Source organism: Coffea eugenioides, chromosome 1 (genome assembly GCF_003713205.1).
Source record: "Coffea eugenioides isolate CCC68of chromosome 1, Ceug_1.0, whole genome shotgun sequence".
In the NCBI taxonomy this organism is placed as follows: Eukaryota; Viridiplantae; Streptophyta; class Magnoliopsida; order Gentianales; family Rubiaceae; genus Coffea; species Coffea eugenioides.
The window spans coordinates 9,688,528-9,707,586 of record NC_040035.1 but is presented as its reverse complement, the minus strand read 5'-3'; the positions used below and the strand labels follow the sequence as shown (position 1 = coordinate 9,707,586).

General features: G+C 38.4%; 2 protein-coding genes across 2 annotated transcripts; one reads left to right on the top strand and one right to left on the bottom strand.

Annotated features, from left to right (window-relative positions):
- Positions 1 to 5,454: 5,454 nt before the first annotated feature.
- On the top strand, positions 5,455 to 9,381 carry LOC113767442. Its single transcript, XM_027311544.1, has 3 exons — positions 5,455 to 6,652; positions 6,793 to 6,826; positions 6,936 to 9,381. Exons 1-3 carry the CDS (start codon positions 5,455 to 5,457, stop codon positions 9,379 to 9,381), a joined length of 3,678 nt encoding a protein of 1,225 aa, XP_027167345.1.
- Positions 9,382 to 9,950: 569 nt separating this feature from the next.
- On the bottom strand, positions 9,951 to 12,686 carry LOC113776688 (G-type lectin S-receptor-like serine/threonine-protein kinase RLK1). The gene has a single exon (XM_027321744.1). The coding sequence runs from the start codon at positions 12,646 to 12,648 to the stop codon at positions 10,222 to 10,224; it is 2,427 nt and encodes an 808-aa protein (XP_027177545.1). The 5' UTR covers positions 12,649 to 12,686; the 3' UTR covers positions 9,951 to 10,221.
- Positions 12,687 to 19,059: the final 6,373 nt, after the last annotated feature.

The window sequence follows — 19,059 nt, the reverse complement described above, 5'->3', positions numbered from 1 at the left end:
ATCTAAAAACTCCAATTGTCTCAACTTGAATGTTTTACCATCGCCCACGTAGATATATCTTTCATTATCATTAGGCTTTCGGCAATTCAGGCAACCCTGCATAGACACACTGATGTGAGTTGTTGCACCAGAATCTAACCACCATGTGTGTCTAGGTACCGAAGTTAAATTAACTTCAGAACAAATCAAATTAAGAAGCATACCTTTCTTAGCACGCCAAACGTGATAGTTGGTGCAATGCTTCTTTTGATGCCCTTCAACTCCACAGAAGAAACAACTATTCTTTCCCTAATCATTTGATTTCTTTTGTTATTTCTTTTGTGGCGCTGTACCTGCAGCTCCTTTTTCTTTCTTTCTCTTAAGTCCCTTACTTTTATTATTAGTGGTTGACACCAGATAGGCACTTTCTGTCTGCTCTTGCTTCAATCTTTTCTCTTCCTCTACACAGTGTGAGATGAGTTCATTTAGAGACCAAGTCTCCTTTTGACAGTTATAACTCACCTTAAACTGGCTAAACTGTGTAGGAAGAGATATTAAAATCAAATGCACTAGTAACTCTTTAGAGAGTTTCAACTTAAGTGCATTTAATTTCGAAACAAGATGAGACATCTCCATGATGTGTACTCTCTGATATTGTCTTTACCACTATATTTCATTGAAACTAGGCCTGTCAAGAGCGTACTAATTTCAGTCTTTTCGTTCTTGACAAACCTTTTTTCAATGTCCTGAAGGAACTCTTTAACGGTTACAGTCGTTTCTGACATTGTACCCCTGAATGCTTCTGGAACGGCCTTTTTAATGATCATCAGACACAAGCGATTTGATCTCTCCCACATCTCATTATTTCTCTTTTCATCAGAGGTACTCTGATCTGTAAGAGGTGGGGGAGAATCAATCCTTAACGCAAGGTCGAGATTCATTACTCCAAGTACTATCAAGAGATTTTCTTTCCAAGATTTGAAGTTTATGCCATTCAACATAGGAATATTATTGATGTTGGAAGTGATATTTGTAAGATCATTCGCAACTGAACAGAAAACATAATATAATTAAAATATGCTCACATAAATCAAAATAATAATAAATTTAAATAAAGGTAATCCTATCTCAAGATATCGATATTCCATTAATATTTTGTCTTTGGACAAAAATACTAATTTCTAAGTGATATCTTGGTGCAGTAATAAATACTGATAATAATAACATGTCGAAAAATAAATTTTCCTTTGGGCCAATTTATAAATCACATGTAAAATCCAAATAATTATCACGTATTTATTACCACAAGTGCACATGTAATTTTATTAAATATGGACCTTCCTTTGGGCCGATCAATATTCATAAAATTACAAGTACTCAACTAGTTATATTCTAAAATAAATTAATTTTCATAATAGATGTCACTTTGGTGGCATATTATTTCAATTAATTTATTCCAAAAAATATATAATCATACCAATATTCAAATTTAAAATTATACAAATTAAACAAATTTTGATCAAAGTCAACTTTAGTTAACTCTGATCAAACCAATCAATTGGATCAAACTTATTGGATTAAAGGTCCACATCCATAATTTGACCTAATTTATTATTCAAGCCCAAATTTTTTTTTAAGTCCATAAATACTTTATAAAACTATATGGACTTTGTAGGGTTTAAATATCTTATTAGTTTTATTAGGGTTCACTTAAATTAAAGAAACCCTAATTTTGTCAACATAAATATATATGTATATCCTCTTATATACTAAAACAAGTCAAAAGGAAAATACAAATCACGGCACAATCAATGCAAGAAATTGTGTACCTGAAACTTAAACCATAGATCACCATGTTAATAATTTATTTGAGAAACTCTTGGCTATTTAAGAGCGCAGAAACAGTTACTGGATTGCATCATACTTCGACAGCTTAATCATTAACAGTGGAGGAAAAGACAAACCACTTCCCGAAGCCAGAAAACAAGAGGATTGCGGGTCCCACGTAAATCATCACTTGATTTACCAATTTGTGAACATTAGATTGAAAGCAGTGTGTGAAGACTTATGTAATCAAAAGCATTGAGTTATTTGACCGAAGACGAAAAGTCCATTGTTAAAAAAAAAAAAGACCAGAACCGAGTCAAAAAGGAAAAACTTTATGCAACAACAACTCCATTGTTAATTGCTTATGGGGCTTATCATCTATAATACATATTATGCTTTAAGGAATAAAAAAAGTACTCTTGCCGTTTGGTCTCTTAACCTTATGCTTTTACAATTTATGGAACCTGGAGCTTTGGTCAACCGAAAATAACATACAAACAATCGACTGGCAATCGAAAATTTAAACACATAACAATCATGTATTTAATCGCATCAGAGTCCGCAACCAGTAGTTATGAAAACATAATCAATAGTAATAAAACTATGAAATACTAACACAAGATTATTTCCTAATAATCAACCATATGGGCTCTGATACCACTTGTTAGGGTGGTTATCTAAATTTAACCATTGGTGAAAACCATCACCTTTAAACCCAAAATCTATATGGCGATTATTAAAAAATAAATTAACTATAAAATAGCGGAAACGTACCTGAATCCATATTGATAAATTTGACACTTGAATCCCTAGAGATTTTGGAGTGCCCTTCCAAGTCAACAGGTATTCACCGATCCTTTGAGAGAGGCCTTTAGTTTCCTCTCTGGTATCTTTCCTAACGATGGGATATCAGGGAAGAGCTATTTTGTGGTATTAGGAAATACGACAACTAAAACGATACCTGTGACCTGGGGACCATAACCCTATTTATAGGTAACATTCCTGTTACCTTTTGGAATCCTATTTCAGCCCATCATAGAAATAGGAACCCTTAAGTCTCTACACATTAAAGGCCCACACCCTATTAGATACATTAAACCCAAACTATATTTGATCACTTTAATTGGGTTTAATCTTAATTGACAGTTTGCAACACATAATTATTCACATATAAATCCAATGTTGGATTAAGGATCTAATAGGGAGATCTGTCAGCAACATGCAAGAAATCAAGGGAAAGGAAGCAGAATTAAAAAAAAAATGGTGGAAGGAGGAGCCGGGGGGTGACGGTAGGAGCTGCTGGAGATGAAAAGAAAGGAGCAAAGAAAAGATAACAATTTTCCTTTTTCTTTTTTACTAAGAAAAGTCATTGTCATTATGGTGACTACCAAACACAAGATTTCATCAAAAGGAATCTTGACGAATTCATCATCATTGAGAACCAACAAGAGACCCCCTCTCTCTTGTAGGGGACCTTCTCTCTCTAAAAAGAGAGCTTTTCTTTCCATTGTGGAAGATCTGAAAAGTTACTGAGTAGCAATAAAGAATTAAAAGACTCAACCTTTTTCACTTTCAGACAAATCTCTCATCACTTCCACTTTGATGTAGAAGGTTCTGTGTCGGATTCCTATTTTAGCAAGTAGGAGGGAAGTGTCACTATTCTGAGGAGCAGTTTGTACTTGACACCCATAATACTACATCATGGGGTTCCATTAAAGCTGCTGCAAAGGGAGGTTCCAGATCTAAGGGAGAAGACGATGCAGCAATGGTGTGGGTTTTCACTGGCAGGTCAGCTCACGGACATTGTCTCTTCTTACCTTGTTTGGTAATGTAGGTGCATTAGAGGTAGGTTCATCTTGTTTTGGTCTGTCGTTGTCTTTTCTGTGTCTTACCTTGAGAATAACAGATTTGTTTAATCTCCCAGTTTGGGGTTATCGGGTTTCTGTTCAGTTTCGTGTGTGTGTCAGAATTTTACCATCTCTACCTCCTTTCAAGCCCAATGGCTGAGGAGATAGCGGATATTCTGAAAGGTTTCACCCTCTCCAGTAAAGAAATGCAGGTTACTGAGGTTGGAACAGAGGAGTTAACACTAGGTATAAAGGAATGTCAAGGCAGCTTGCTAGGGAAGATTGTGGGAGAGAAGATAGCCAACTATACAGGAGTCAAGAACTTTGTTACTGCTGCATGGGGATACCCCAAAGATATGATTGTTGCGGAGTTAGGACCGAACCTGTTTCAATTCTTTTTGCCTAAGGAGGGTGATAGGGATAGAATAGTTAAGGGAGGTCCTTGGATTTTGGATAACCAGTTATTAGTGATGAATAAATGGTATGAGGGGATAGAAGATGATGTTAAAGCCTTTAATACTGCATCATTATGGGTGCAAGTCTGGAATCTTCCTGTCCATTGCATTTCTAAGGAAGTTGGTAAGAAGATAGGCTCTGTTTTTCATCTGGTTAGGGATGTCATTATACCCCAAACAGGAGGAAAAGAGGGTAGGCACCTCAAGTTAGCTGTTCAGGTCGACATAGATCAACCCCTGTTAAGAGGCACCTCTATTAAGGTGGCTGGTGTGACTAAATGGGTTCAATTTAAGTATGAGAGATGCCCGAATTTTTGCTATAGGTGTGGAAGAATAGGACATAGTGAGAGATCTTGCGGGATGGCAGGAGGGGTGATTGAAGGGAAAAAGGATAACGAATATGGGAGTTGGATGAGGGCGGGAAATGGGAACGCGAAAATGGGGCCACAGAAAAACCAAACAGGGGTTTTTGTTAATACTCCAAGTCAGCACTGGAGATACCAGCAGGGAGAATGGGTAGAGATCGAGAGGGGGGAGAGTCTTCCCAATATACAGGGGCTGGAGAGCAATAAAGGACTGGCAGAGGAGAGTAACAGGAATAGGGGACAGGAGTTGGTAGTAGGTCAGAGAGAGGCGTCGAGAGTTACACCCGCTCATACCTTACCATTCCCTAGCCAGATAGGAGGAGTGAGGGTAGAGGTCCCTATGTCCACTTCAGAAGGGGGGTTAACAAAGAATGAAGAAGAGCTGGCGGGGAAGGAAAAGGTTGGACAACTGCTCATGGAAGTGGATAGAGAACGAGATACTATTTTGAGGGAGCAGCAGATGCATTTCGAGGTGCAAGCTGACACTAAGGAGGCAAAAAATGAGCCTATGGTCATGCAAGTAGATGATGTGAGCATCACTAAGCAGCAAGAGGTTGTTAGGAAGCATATTAGAAGGGCTCAGAGACCTCTGAGAGCTCCTAGTAAACGTAAACATGCTTTAAAAGGGATCAGTATTAATCTGGGGAATCTGAAAAACCTTGGGAAGAGAAAAATTAATGAATTGGAAGTGGATTTGGATATTGATAAGGGTGAAGACCTGCAAAAGAAAAAGAGTAAGCTCGACATAGTTGGAGGTTCAGAGGATTTAGGGGCAGAGGGTGAAGGGTCCTTCCCTATAAGGACCCCAGGGGGTAAATGAGGGTCCAGGTGTGGAATTGCCAAGGAGTGGGGAGCCCCTTGACAGTTCCCCAGTTGAGAGAGGTTAATAACCTCTTCTCTCCAAGTTTAGTGTTTTTAAGTGAGACCAAAAATAGGACTAGATATTTAGAAAAAGTGAAAAACATTTTAAGATTTGAAGAAATGGTGGTAGTTGAGGCTATGCATAAGGCAGGAGGTATGGCTCTTTTCTGGAAAGATGAGGTGAAAATTCTTGAGGTCCTTATGACTTCCTTTACCATTGAAGCTCACGTGGAGGATATGGAAGCTAATACTGATTGGTGGTTTATAGGAATTTACGCGAGCTGTGATCATCAGATTAGAAAAGAACAATGGAAAGTCTTAGCTAATCGGAAAAGATTGTGGGGAGATAGATGGATGATAGCTGGGGATTTTAATGATTTAGTCTCCAATGACGAAAAGTGGGGAGGGATTCGTAGAGAGGAGAAATCCTTTCATGACTTCAGAGATTTTATTAATGGAAATTATTTGCTGGATATTGGATTTATTGGTCATCCGTGGACTTGGTGCAACAATTGGGAGGAAGAGGGAGAAGTCAAACAAAGGTTGGATAGAGGTCTTTGCACCTACCCCTGGTTTCAGGTGTTTGATAAGGTCAATTGCAGGCATATTGATTCTTATGCCTCGGATCATAGCATCCTGATGTTCGACACAATGATGAGCTCGAGCAGAAGGAAACACAGGTTCTTTTTCGATAAAAGATGGTTAAAACGAGAGGACATTGGGGAGGTAATCAGGATTGCTTGGGAACAGCAGGTGGAGGGGTCAAGGATGTATCAAGTGGCTACAAAGATTAAGAACTGCCGTGTAGCTCTCCTAAAATGGAAGAACAACTTCCAAGCTAACTCTAGGGACAAGATTGAGCTTATTAAAAAGCAGCTATGCGACTTGAAAGAAGTTAGAGGGAACTCTAGAAATATTAGTATGGCTGCCCTTAAGAAAGAGTTAAGTAAGGCTTACAAGGAAGAAGAGAAGCACTGGCAACAGAAATCAAGGATACAATGGCTCAAGGAAGGAGACAAAAATACAAAGTTTTTTCATGCATCTGTACAGGGAAGGAGAAGGAGAAACAGCTTGCATAAACTCCAGAGAGAGGATGGAACATGGACAGAGAGTGAGGAGGAGTTGAGTACTGAAATAGCAGGTTACTATAGGATTTTGCTGGACAGTAATGAGGGAGGGGACTTAAATGAGGTTTTGCATGGTATTCCCCATACCATCACTGATGAATTGAATAGAAACCTGTTAAAACCAGTGTTGGAAGAAGAAATAAAATCTGTAATTTTCTCTATGAATCCAGAAAAAGCCCCTGGGATTGATGGTATGTCGCCACTTTTTTTCCAAAAATTCTGAACAACCATCAAACAACAAGTGATAAAGGCTATTCAGACGTTTTTTCATACTGGCCACCTCCTAAAGAGTGTTAATCATACTATCATCACTCTAATTCCCAAAGTGCAGATTCCTACATCTCTAAAGCAATTCAGACCCATAAGTCTTTGCACTACCTTATATAAGGTGATAGCTAAAATCTTAGCAAATAGGCTCAAAAGTGTCTTGCATTGTTGCATTTGTAAAAATCAATCTGCCTTCATTCCTGGTAGGCAGATTCTTGATAATATTATGGTCTCTCATGAGTACATGCATTATTTAAAAAACAAGAAACAAGGTAAGGATGGGTTTATGGCAGTGAAGCTTGACATGTCCAAGGCGTACGATCGAGTTGAATGGAGTTTCTTGGAGGCAATAATGGAAAAAATGGGCTTCGACTGTAAATGGAGGAACTGGGTTATGGAGTGTGTGAAGTCTGTGTCGTACTCGTTTAATATAAACGGGGAGGTTAAAGAGTTTGTAATTCCAAAAAGAGGAATTAGACAAGGGGACCCTCTATCCCCTTATCTATTCCTTCTGTGCTCTGAGGGACTATCCAACCTTATCAGGAAGGCGGCAGATTCTAAGAAGCTCGCAGGGATGAAAATTAGTAGACAGGGACCTAGTATAACACACCTTCTCTTTGCGGATGACTCTGTGATCTTTTGCAAAGCTAATCTGGATCAGGCAAATGAGTTAAGGAGGGTGCTGAAAGTGTATGGCATGGGGTTAGGTCAGGAGATAAATTTGGAAAAGTCTTCCATACTCTTCAGTAAGAATGTCAGGCCACAATTGATGGACGAGATCTGTCAAACCATGGGGAATATGCAAAGAGTTAGTCAGGGCAAGTATCTTGGACTACCAATGGTAGTTTCAGGATCAAAACAACAGCTTTTTGGATTTATTAAGACTTCCATACACCAGCGAATGCTAAAGTGGAAAAACAGGTTATTAAGTGCAGCTGGTAAGGAAACAATGCTTAAATCTGTGGCTTTAGCTATGCCAACGTACACCATGTCCTGTTTCCAGCTGCCATCCAAATTGTGTAAGGAAATTAGTTCCTTAATGGCAAATTACTGGTGGGGGGAGGCAAATGGTAAGAATAAAATACATTGGTGTGCATGGAAAAAGCTTACTCGAAACAAGTACATGGGAGGTTTAGGCTTCAAAGATCTGATGGCTTACAATACAGCTCTCCTTGGCAAGCAGGTGTGGAGGATGCTAACACAACCTAATTTGCTGGTTAGTCAAGTCATGAAGGCAAAATATTTTCCACGATCATCTATATTCAAGTGCAAAGTTCCCAACAATGCTTCTTGGATTTGGAGGAGTCTTATGGGGGCCCGGGAGTTGGTGGAACAAGGAACCAGACGCAAGATAGGAAATGGGAGGAAAACTAATATCTGGGAAGATAGGTGGATTCCGGATACACTTGATGGAAGAGTGACAACCCCGAGAAATTCTGATAATGCACTTCAGCAAGTACATGAGCTAATTTGCCAGAAAAGATGGAACAGAAATCTAGTCTTCAAACACTTTAATAAAAAAGATACAGAAACTATCTTGACAATCCCTGTTAGTTTAGCAGGAAAGGAGGATGCAAACTTTTGGATAAAAGGGGCTGGTGGCCATTATTCAGTCAGCTCAGGGTACAAGCTACTGGTTATGAACAAAGATATCAGGCAGCAAAGGAACCAGCTGGAGGGTTCTACAACTCTGGAAAATCAATCCCAAAGGTTATGGAAGGACTTATGGAAACTGAAGGTGAAGCAGAAACAGAAGGTTTTCTTATGGAAATGCCTCAACAATGCACTGCCTGTGCGAGACATCATATTTCGAAGAATTAAAGTAGGTGATCCCATCTGCAACAGGTGTGGAGAAGACAGGGAAACTATTGAACATACCCTTTTGAATTGCAGCAAAGTTAAACAGACATGGAAGCTGGCCCCCATTCAATGGGAAGGTATGATGGAACACCAAGGCTGTTTCAGAAGATGGTGGATCGAAATTTTAGATGCAAGAACCAGAGCTGAAGGATGGCAACATATTGCTCTATCAGTCCATATTCTCTGGCAGATATGGAAAGACAGAAATGAGGAGGAGTTCAATGGTAAGGAAAGTCATCCATGGAAGACAATCCAGAAGGCGCACCAGGAATGGTTAGAACTTGGGGAAATAGATAGGAAGGGAACTAGTATGAGCACAGATGAAACAGAAGCTCTACATCAACAGAATCAGCAGCGAAATCCTGAACATGGGTGCTTGATATTGAGGATAGGAATAACTAGAGATATGACAAAGTCTTGCTTCGGTATTGGGATTACTTTGCAGGAAGGAAATCAAGGTGCAAAAAGAGGTTGGACACTACGAGAAAGCAGTTCAGGTTCAGGACTGCTAGACGAAGCAACTGCACTGAAGCTAGCAATGTGTAAAGCTGCGACTTTGCAATTCAGGGATGTGCAATTTCAAGTGCCAAACCGACAGCTCCTCAATCAGGTTCGAACAGCAGGTGTAAGCGATATCAGATTGGCTACTGTTGTGGACGATATTTTACAACTCAGAGATTTGTTTCATAAGTGCTCCTTTTGCCTAGTTCATAATGATAACAATCAACTAAGCACTAAGCTTAGTAAATATGCCTTGGGCATTATTCTAGATGAGGAACATTGGTTTCCTTAGTGGCAAGTAAAGCCGCTTGTAAAGTTCATTCGAGCCTTTGCTCGTACTTGTAAATCTTTTGTCAAGTAATACAACCAATTATCGTTTCGAGAAAAAAAAAAAAAAGAATTCATCATCATTGAGGGGTCTTCTATAGTGACTGCCATTGCCATTACTTAATAGCAACCAAACGGGTAGTAAGTGCGATGGAAGTAACAAACTAACGCGCGTTGTGCACATACTCTCATACTTGATAAAATTCTGTAAAGAGACGTTTCATTTTTGTAATTTCTGCTGCATGTGAAGTACAATGAATATACCTATAGGACGAAGGGCATGTTAGCCCAACTATGAAAATTAGGAAATTATTTTTGTAACATTTAAAATTACCAAGATTTATGATTTTTTTTTTAGAGAGAGTACAGATCAATTGTTTAATACGAGTAATATACTCAACTAATCATGCAACCCTAGCTTTGTTATTTTTCAATTGTCCCTAAATGCTTTAGGTGCATCAACCCTAAATTTTTATAGTTGACGTTGTTTTATAAAATCAAAGGTAACAGACAGTAACAACTGCATTCAGACGCTAGACAGTAATAATTAGACCTTTTCATATTAAATACACACATTCCTAGTATCTTAGGTTAGATACACAAAACCACAAAACTGACCATTCTGTGTACATGATAAGCACTAGAAAACCACCATCACAACAGGATGTTTACATACAGAGAGAATCTTATACATTGGAATAAAGCAGAAAAAACAAGAACAAAGAAAAAAGAGGAAAAAACAGCATAAAAACTGTCCTTAGACATCAAATCGATTGACACAAATTAAACAATAATAGAACTAATCTCAGCCAGGGGTGGAAAAAGGATATGGACATGGGGGCACCATAACTTCCACAATTCCTTCAAGCATCCAGCTCACCTTCCTCATTGTAGGCCTAAGAGATGAGTTTTCTTGAATACACCAAATACCAACCATCACAAATCTCTCTAGCATCATCTTATCGTTTAGAGCTTCTAAATCATTTTCTACAAAAGCATCCAATCTTCCTTCTTGGAAGCAGTCCCAAGCCAAATCAGTCAAAATTAAAAATTCTCCATGACCAATTTCAGTATTCTCCATGCTTCTTCGGCAAGAAATGATCTCTAGTAACAAGACACCAAAACTATAAACATCAACCTTAGCATTAACTTGAGTGCTCCTGAACCATTCAGGAGCTACGTAGCCTTTCGTTCCTCGGATATTTCCAGTGATAGTTCGACTCTGATTAATCATCAAGAGTTTTGCCAATCCAAAGTCAGAAATGCGAGCATTGAAGTACTCATCAAGGAGTATATTTTGGGGCTTTATATCACAATGGATAATCTGAGTACTACATTCTTCATGAAGGTATACCAGCCCCCTTGCAATCCCAATAGCAATCTGAGTCCTTGTACTCCAACTAGTTTTGGGATTATTTAACAGCAGTCTTGCGAGAGTGCCATGGCTCATATATTCATACACCAATAGACGATGTTGTCCTTCATCACAGAATCCAAGCAGGCGGACCAAATTCTTGTGGTTAGTCTGGCCTATTGTTTCCACTTCAGCACGAAATTCCTTGTCAGCATCTTGATCCATTCTGTATAACTTTTTCACCGCAACAGTAGTGTTTCTGGATCTGATTTGCAAGGAACCTTTATAAACAGTACCAAAAGATCCCCTGCCCAACTCTTCATTGAATTCATTTGTAGCTTCTGCAAGCTCTTTGTACGCAAAATAACGCAAATTTGTGTTCGGTGCATCAGTATTTGGATGAGTTATTACCTTCTTTTTGTGGTATATGAAGTAAAAGCCCAAACAAGCAGTGGCAATGAACACCAAAAAAGAGCTTCCGAGAAGCACAGACCCCACAATTATCACAGTTCCTCGGTTTTTTGGCTTTGATCCTGCCGGAACTGGAGGAAAAGTTTGAGGTACAGGAGGAGCATCACTTTTGCGATATTTGATGAAAGCCTTTGCCTGAAGGCTAGTGTCCATCCTCCCATTAGAAAGTGGCAGCTTCTTCTTCCAGCAACTGTTGTTTCTGAAAATGGCCACAGCACAGAAACAGTCCTGCAAACAAGCTTGCCCACAAATAGTTTCATTTGAAGGATTTATTTGCTCGAAGTCAGACAGTGGCCAATCTATATCACTGGCCACCACAAAATTATAAAGGCTTTCTGCGGAGCCCTCCTCTACTTCATCGCAGACAAGAGAAGAGTTTGGCTTGCAGCTGCCGTTCTTGTCATTTGGATCAAGCAATATATACCCTTCTGGACACGCACAAACCGGTCTTCCAAGTTCGAGGTGGCAAACGCTGTTAAATCCACAAGCTCCGCTCCCTTTTTCTCCAGTAATGCTGGTACATATATTATCTGGCATAGACCAAAAAATTGTCCAGTTTGGGCTGCCAGAAGAAGTCCTAGGATGATAATAATGTGTGAAGACCCCATCAAAATCTATTGTTGCCCTATGATAGTTTTCTGATACTGATGGTAATGGTATTGAAACTGGATTGAGCTGTTTTGTTTGATCGTTCCCTTTCCTTATGTACATGGCCCCTCTGCCATCAAAAGTAACTTGGTAACCAGAATTCTGTTCACCTGTAGAATCAGAAGTCTGACTATTGTAGTAGGTAGCTTCATCATCCACATTTGTTGGCACACTTCTGGTAGCAAGCACTAGATTCCCGTCATCAAGAAAACGGAGATAAAATCTTCCTTGGGAGAAGTTTGTTGCTGACTGTCGAGAACAAAGAGAATCGCCAATTACCAAGTCTTGATAGGGCAAAATTGTATCAGCAGGATGTCTAAAGCTTTCCCAGAGCGGGCTACCATCACTCCCCTGGAGGATAAAATTGCCTGTATCATTCATTAAACCACGAACCAGTTGATTAGAACCAACATTAGCACTCCAAAGTTGTATGCCTCGAGGGTCACGGAGTACAAGCCCTGTCTGAGCATCAAGCTTTACAGTCGATCCTCGCAGCACTGGATTTGTTGAATTAACAAACCAAACTACAGTTTTGTCTGGAATTTTGTGATACCATATGGAAAACAAGAAAAGATCCTTATCCTGAACTTGCTGGAATCCAAATGCAAAATCCTCAGTAGGTGAAAGCCAAGGACTAGCAGAATTTTGCCCTGCAGTCAAAGTACTGCCCACAGGGACAATACCATTTTTCTGAGCCAAAGCAGAAATTGGGAAGAGAAATAGGAAGAAGAAGATGAGCTGTATGCATTGGCATGCCATTGCAATAGATAGTTAGTCGTGCTATGGATAACATGCACTACATGTTATGATATATAAATGGAACAATAGGTCGGAAGACTTTAGAGTCAACTCTTATCTAGTACTAGTGTCTGCTTCTCTGCCTCTCTGCCTCAATTTCTATCACTGATTACCCCTTTTGGACCACATCCACATACATAGCTCGAATCTGGTGACTATCTCTAGTGAGTGGTCTTGCCCTTAGGTCCAGTTAAAAAGTTACAAGGACCACCAATGCGGGTTCCTACCCAAAATTTGAAAAGTGATAGAATTATTTTGTAATTTAGGTTACAACTGATTAATCTTTTGTCTTCTGAAAAATGGACTAAATGAAGATTGATAAAGCCGCGGCAATATAATCTAGGAAGAATTTGAGATATAGGGAGATTTTAAGATATGGGAACGAGAAGTTTTCAACTTCATAAGTAGGGGCAGTTTTTGGATAATTTGGTTTTAAGATGTTTGGCACTGTTCAAGATTATCCCATTTCTCACTTTATCCCCTAACCTTTTTTGTCACTTAATCACCTATAGGATAAAATTATCCTTCCATTATTTTGACTTTTCATTTATCTTTTTTCCTTTCCCCTTTTCCTCTCTTTTATTTCTTTTTCTCTTTCTTTATTCTTCGCTCTTCCATCCTTCCCAAAAGAAATCTTTATCTCAACTAAAAACTTCATCTAGAGTTTATAATTGCATTTCCAAGTGAATCTTTAAAAGGCATCAAAAGCTAATTTCGATCTTTGATACGATGCCATGTGCCGCAAATTGCAATTAATGATTATTAATCAGGTCACAAATTCATCTTGTGATATTTTTTTGAGAATAAAATGAGAAACTAGTATGGAATGGGGAAAAGGCAAAAGAATTGAAAGGTTAAAAAATGGTATTTTGAGGATGTGGTTTGAATATTTTGTAATCATTTGAGGAGAAGATAGATCTATGCAATTCTTTATTTTTGGCTTCAATCATTAAGATGGAGTTTTTAGTGGGAAAGAGGAAGAAATAAAGAAAGAAGAAAGAGACAAAGAAAATAAAAGAGGAAAGAAAAAAAACAAAAAGAGAAAAAAAAAAGTTTAGAATAATAGAGGGGCAATTTTGTCCAACAGAGGATAAAGTGAGACAAAAAAAAAAGTTTGAGGTAATGTATGAGATGGGGTATATTTTAAGGAAAATAATTGTGACTAACCCTAAAAGAAATTAGATTTTATGAAATGACTTAACTACCCTTGATTCATCAACTGCTAAGCCCCTTGCAGAAGGCATAAAGAGCTTGCCACTAGACCACGTTGGTCCTTTGGTTTTCCAAATTGACTACCAATTATTTAACTACTCGTACGCATCATTTTAATCTTTACTTTCCCCTTCAAACTCTTTTCCAATAGGACCAAAAAATAATATGTCAAGTATGGATAAGTACATTATACAACTTGCTAAATTGTTAAGCAATTTTCAATTAAAAAATACATGCAAATAAGTAATTCTTTTTTACCCAGTTATTTGAGGATCTAAGGTATAACTTTTTCTAAATATGTTTTAGCCAAATAAATATGTTTCAGCATCACAATTTTTTATTTATACTTTTGCATAAGAGAAACTTATGAAGAAAAGAAAAGACATAAGAAGCCAACGCTCGTTATTGTTTAAAAATATGAACGGAAAGGGTGAACCAAATGGGAATGGGACACAAAGAAAAAATGAAAATGAAAAAAGTGAAAAAGGAAAAAAGAGTTGTACTATCAAGGTTGAGGGGGAGAGGGGGGCAAAGTGCTACTTACCCAAAAGTTCAAGAGGTTTAGAACAATTGATCTCTCTAATAAGATATTAGCACATGAGGAGAATCTCCAAAGATAATGTGACATGATGGTCATATATTGTTTTAAAATTTCTTAAACTTAATCTTTATTAATTAATTTGTACTTAATCTTTTTTTAATTTTTGATATTAGAAGTAATATTGGTCACAAAGTCTATGCTACAACAAATTATATGTTAGCTATGCACATAGTATTGAATTAATACATCTAAAGTTTAGAAGAAAAAATAATGTAAAGGGAGTAGTACTCCTTATTTCTTTTCCTGCATATTAATTTTTTTCCTTTGTTCTATTTGGAGGTAAGGTCTATGTTCTCCTCTTTTGTTTTATGATTTGAATATCTAATAAAATTTAGGTGTGGCATCCTTCTTCTGTGTGCGGGACTTGCCAAAAAAAATCTTGAGTTTATAAATAACTAATTATTAATAGCTAAAGTAACAAATAAGCTTACGGTAATGGCAAATGCTTAACCAACATACATAACAAAAAAATGAAAATACTTGCTACTTTGTTTATTTGGTATATACTTTTAAATTGTTAATATATGTTAAAATAGTTAATAGCTAATACATACTTTTAACCATTAAAAATTCTAGTTTGCTAATATATGCTCACATAGTTAAATTAATAGCTATATATGCTTTTGATTATTATAGGCATACAAAATTCTCTCATACCATATAATTTATCATGAAATCCCTGATAGTGTACAGAAATATATAAATAAATAAACTAAAACAATAATGAAATTATAACTAAAAGAAAACTAAAATAGTATAGTAAGCACAATGATAATATCCATAGAAAAGTGAAACATTAGAGAACCAAAAAAACAAAATAATATAATAAAGGTACTTTTTCCCAAAACATTAGTTAAAATGCAAAGTGTTTATTTCGTGAGTTCAAGGGTTAAAGTGTGTTGGGCTTGGTCCTCCTCCTTTAGTGGCCCACGAAACAAAAACCCATTAGTTGATCAAGTTGACTTGACTTGAAGCAAACCTAGTGATTAGTCTCTTGATTACTACTACATCTACGAGTTTCATTTTAGAAACAAGAGAAAAGCTTGAGCCATCGACCGTGGGTGAGAATGAAGAAAGAGAAAGAGGGAGATTGGGGAGAAAGAAGCTAGAAAGAGAGAGAGAGAGAGAAATTTTATAATTTCAAGGTCTTGATTGGATGGTAATTTGAAGTCCGATTGAGATGATATATTAGCCATGCGATCCTCTCATTAAACTTTACCCATCAACCGGTTTCAATTTTAGATTTTCATTTCACTTGATATCACTCCTCCAAACCCACTTCTTTGACAATTGTAGTTTTTGGAAAATGAATTTATAGCAATTTCACTTAATTGACATTGATGATGTTGCTGTCATTCAGATGCTCTAAATAGACCTGTGTATACCTATTATTGTGATAGCGGAGATTTTGACTAGATTAGGTCCCTTGGTTTTTCCCAATTTGGATTTTTTTTGCATTAAAAATCTTAGTGTCCGAGGCCTTTTACTTTTCTGCATTTGATGCCATTGCTTAGTGATTTGGTTTGTTCCTAGTTTAATTGGTATTTCGGAAAAGAGTAATTTACCCTGAATTAACTCTGATATTGTGTGCCTGTACTGGTAGTCCTTTTCCAACAAAATAGTATCAGAGCAGTCAGGTTGGTCGACTGATTTGTATCAATTGAAATGGATGATTCAGATAGTGGTTGTCTGATAAAATTGAATACAATTAATTATTAGATTTGGAAGTCTAGAATGGAAGACTACTTTTATTATAAAGATTTGTTCGAATCTGCTCTAAGGGATAAGGGTAGACCAAATGATATGAGTGATGAAAAGTAAACTATTATGCACAGAAAACTGTAGGTAATATTAGAAAGTGGATTGATCAGAGTATTTTTCAACACTTTGCTACTGACACTAAAGCTGATGTACTATCGAAGAAGCAAGCAAGTATGTATGAGAAGAAGACTGATTTAAATAAGGCCTCTTGTCTGAAGCCAATTACTTTGATAAGATGTAAAGACAGTGCAAATATGACTAAGCACTTGAGTAATTTTCAAGGCTTGATAAACCAAACAACTACGTTGAATTTGAACTTGGATGATAAGGTACAAGCTTTGCAGTTGTTCAATTCTTTGCTGGATGTCTGGAAGACAATGGTGCTTTCTGTTAGTAATTCAATTTCAAATGGTGTGTTGGACATGGATATAGCAAAAGCGTCTGTGATGAATGAAGAACTCAGGAGGAAGGAACGAAGAGTTGTGAATGGATCCCAAACCCTAGTGATAGAAAAAACAAGATGGAAGGGGAAGAAGCAAAGCAGAGGATCCCACAATAGGAACGACAGATCCAAAGTCACGAAAAAATGATGCATGCTACTATTGCAAAAATAAGGGACATTACATGAAATAGTGCAGAATCTTGAAATAGGAACAAGTTGAGAAAAAAGGCGAAGAAAAGGCGCAGTAAATAGAAAAAAGAAGAGACTATAGCAGTTGTGGCAACCAATAATGATATGTTTGTATTATGTGATGATAGTCATGTGAATATTATCTATCACGACAGTGATTGGTAATTGACTCGATTGCATCCTATCATGTTACCCCTCACAGGCATTTCTTCTCAACCTACACTGAAGGAGACTTTAGCTATGTTAGGATGAGAAATGAGATCTCGTCCAAACTTGTTGGCATGGGAGACATATATTTGGATAATGATATCGGGTACCAGCTAGTCTTGAGAATGCTTGATATGTTCTTGATATTCATTTTAATCTTGTTTCCACGGAAAACTTTGATGATGAGGGCTAGCATAGCTTGCAAAGTGAAGGCAAATGGAAGCTCAGCAAAAGGAATCTTATTGTTACCAAAGGAAAGAAGCAGAGTACCCTCTACTTGATGCAACCCAAGTTAGAGAAGGGAGATGTGAATACAGTTCGTGATTCTTCCATTAACCTTTGGCATAGGCGACTTGGGCATATGAGTGAAAGGGGAATTAAAAATTTGTTCGCAAGCAGCTTCTACCTGAAATTAGAGGTAATGTACTTAACCTTATATCAACTACATTTATGGGAAACAACACAAAGTTACATTTCAAAATATTTCTCCACCTAGAAAATTAAATCCATTAGAGTTGGTGCATACTGATGTTTGCTATGTGAAAGATAAGTTTTTTGGTGGTTATGCTTACTTTATAACTTTTATTGATAATTTTGTTAGAAAAGTTTGGTGTTTTACTTTGAAATCCAAAGATTAGATTTTGAAGGTGTTCAAATACTTTTATAGCAAAATTGAGAGAGAAACTGACAAGCAGTTAATGTGTGTAATGATCGCACATCGGCTAGGGAGGGAGTCTGGGCTGCTTTGATAAGTCTGTAGTGGTCTCTCCCACCTCGACGAGGCCTTTTGGTGAGGTAGCCTGCGGGTGCCTATTGTGTTGTCCAGCACCGCTTAGAACAAAACCCACGGCCCCACGGGATGTCAAACTGTGGGACAATATTGTCGAGGGACTGCTAGAGTGGTATCAGAGCCGACTTCCGACCCCGATGTGCCAGCGAGGACGCTGGGTCCCCTAAGGGGGATGGATTGTAATGATCTCACATCGGCTAGGGAGGGAGCCTGGGCTGCTTTGATAAGTCTGTAGTGGTCTCTCCCACCTCGACGAGGCCTTTTGGTGAGGTAGCCTGCAGGTGCCTGTTGTGTTGTCCAACACCGCCAAGAACAAAACCCACAGCCCCACAGGGTGTCAAACTGTCGGACAATATTGTCGAGGGACTGTTAGAGTGGTATCAGCGCCGACTTCCGACCCCGATGTGCCAGTGAGGACGCTGGGTCCCCTAAGGGGAGTGGATTGTTCCACAATATTGTGCCTCGACAATATTGTCCCATAGTTTGACACCCCGTGGTATCGTGGGTTTTGTTTTTTGCGGTGCTGGACAACACAACAGGCACCCGCAGGCTACCTCGCTAAAAGGCCTCGTAGAGATGGGAGAGACCACTACAGACTTATCAAAGCAACCCAGGCTCCCTCCCTAGCCGATGTGGGATCATTACAATTCACCCCCCTTAGAGGACCCAGCGTCCTCGCTGGCACATCGGGGTCGGGAGTTGGCTCTGGTACCACTCTAACAGTCCCTCGACAATATTGTCCCACAATTTGACACCCCGTGGGGCCGTGGGTTTTGTTCTTGGCGGTGTTGGACAACACAACAGGCACCCGCAGGCTACCTCACCAAAAGGCCTCGTCAAGGTGGGAGAGACCACTACAGACTTATCAAAGTAGCCCAGACTCCCTCCCTAACCGATGTGGGATCATTACAATCCTGTTGCGGTCCAAATCGAAACGTTTAGTGATGCCCTTGAGAAAGCCCAAAGGGTTGAGATTTCAAAAGCCAAATTGAGAGTGTTTCAAGTACGGAAAAGAGATGCACCTAGTAGTAGTCACCCTGAGGCATCTAGAAACACTGTACCACCACCTAAAGTTGGAAAAGGAGCTGGTGGGGTGAGACTACCACTTCCATCTTCTTCTCAGATGCAACAACTAAAAGGAACTCTGTCACAAGGAATTCAGATAAAAAG

What these genes read in the sequence shown, in the direction of transcription:
- LOC113767442 (XM_027311544.1), top strand. Translation starts at nt 5,455, where the DNA reads ATGGTGGTAGTTGAGGCTATGCATAAGGCAGGAGGTATGGCTCTTTTC. An exon ending in AAAAGCCCCTGGGATTGATG is followed by an intron (nt 6,653 to 6,792) that starts GTATGTCGCCAC and finishes CCCAAAGTGCAG; the next exon opens with ATTCCTACATCTCTAAAGCA. An exon ending in AAAGCAATTCAGACCCATAA is followed by an intron (nt 6,827 to 6,935) that starts GTCTTTGCACTA and finishes CATTCCTGGTAG; the next exon opens with GCAGATTCTTGATAATATTA.
- LOC113776688 (XM_027321744.1), bottom strand. Translation starts at nt 12,648, where the DNA reads ATGGCATGCCAATGCATACAGCTCATCTTCTTCTTCCTATTTCTCTTC.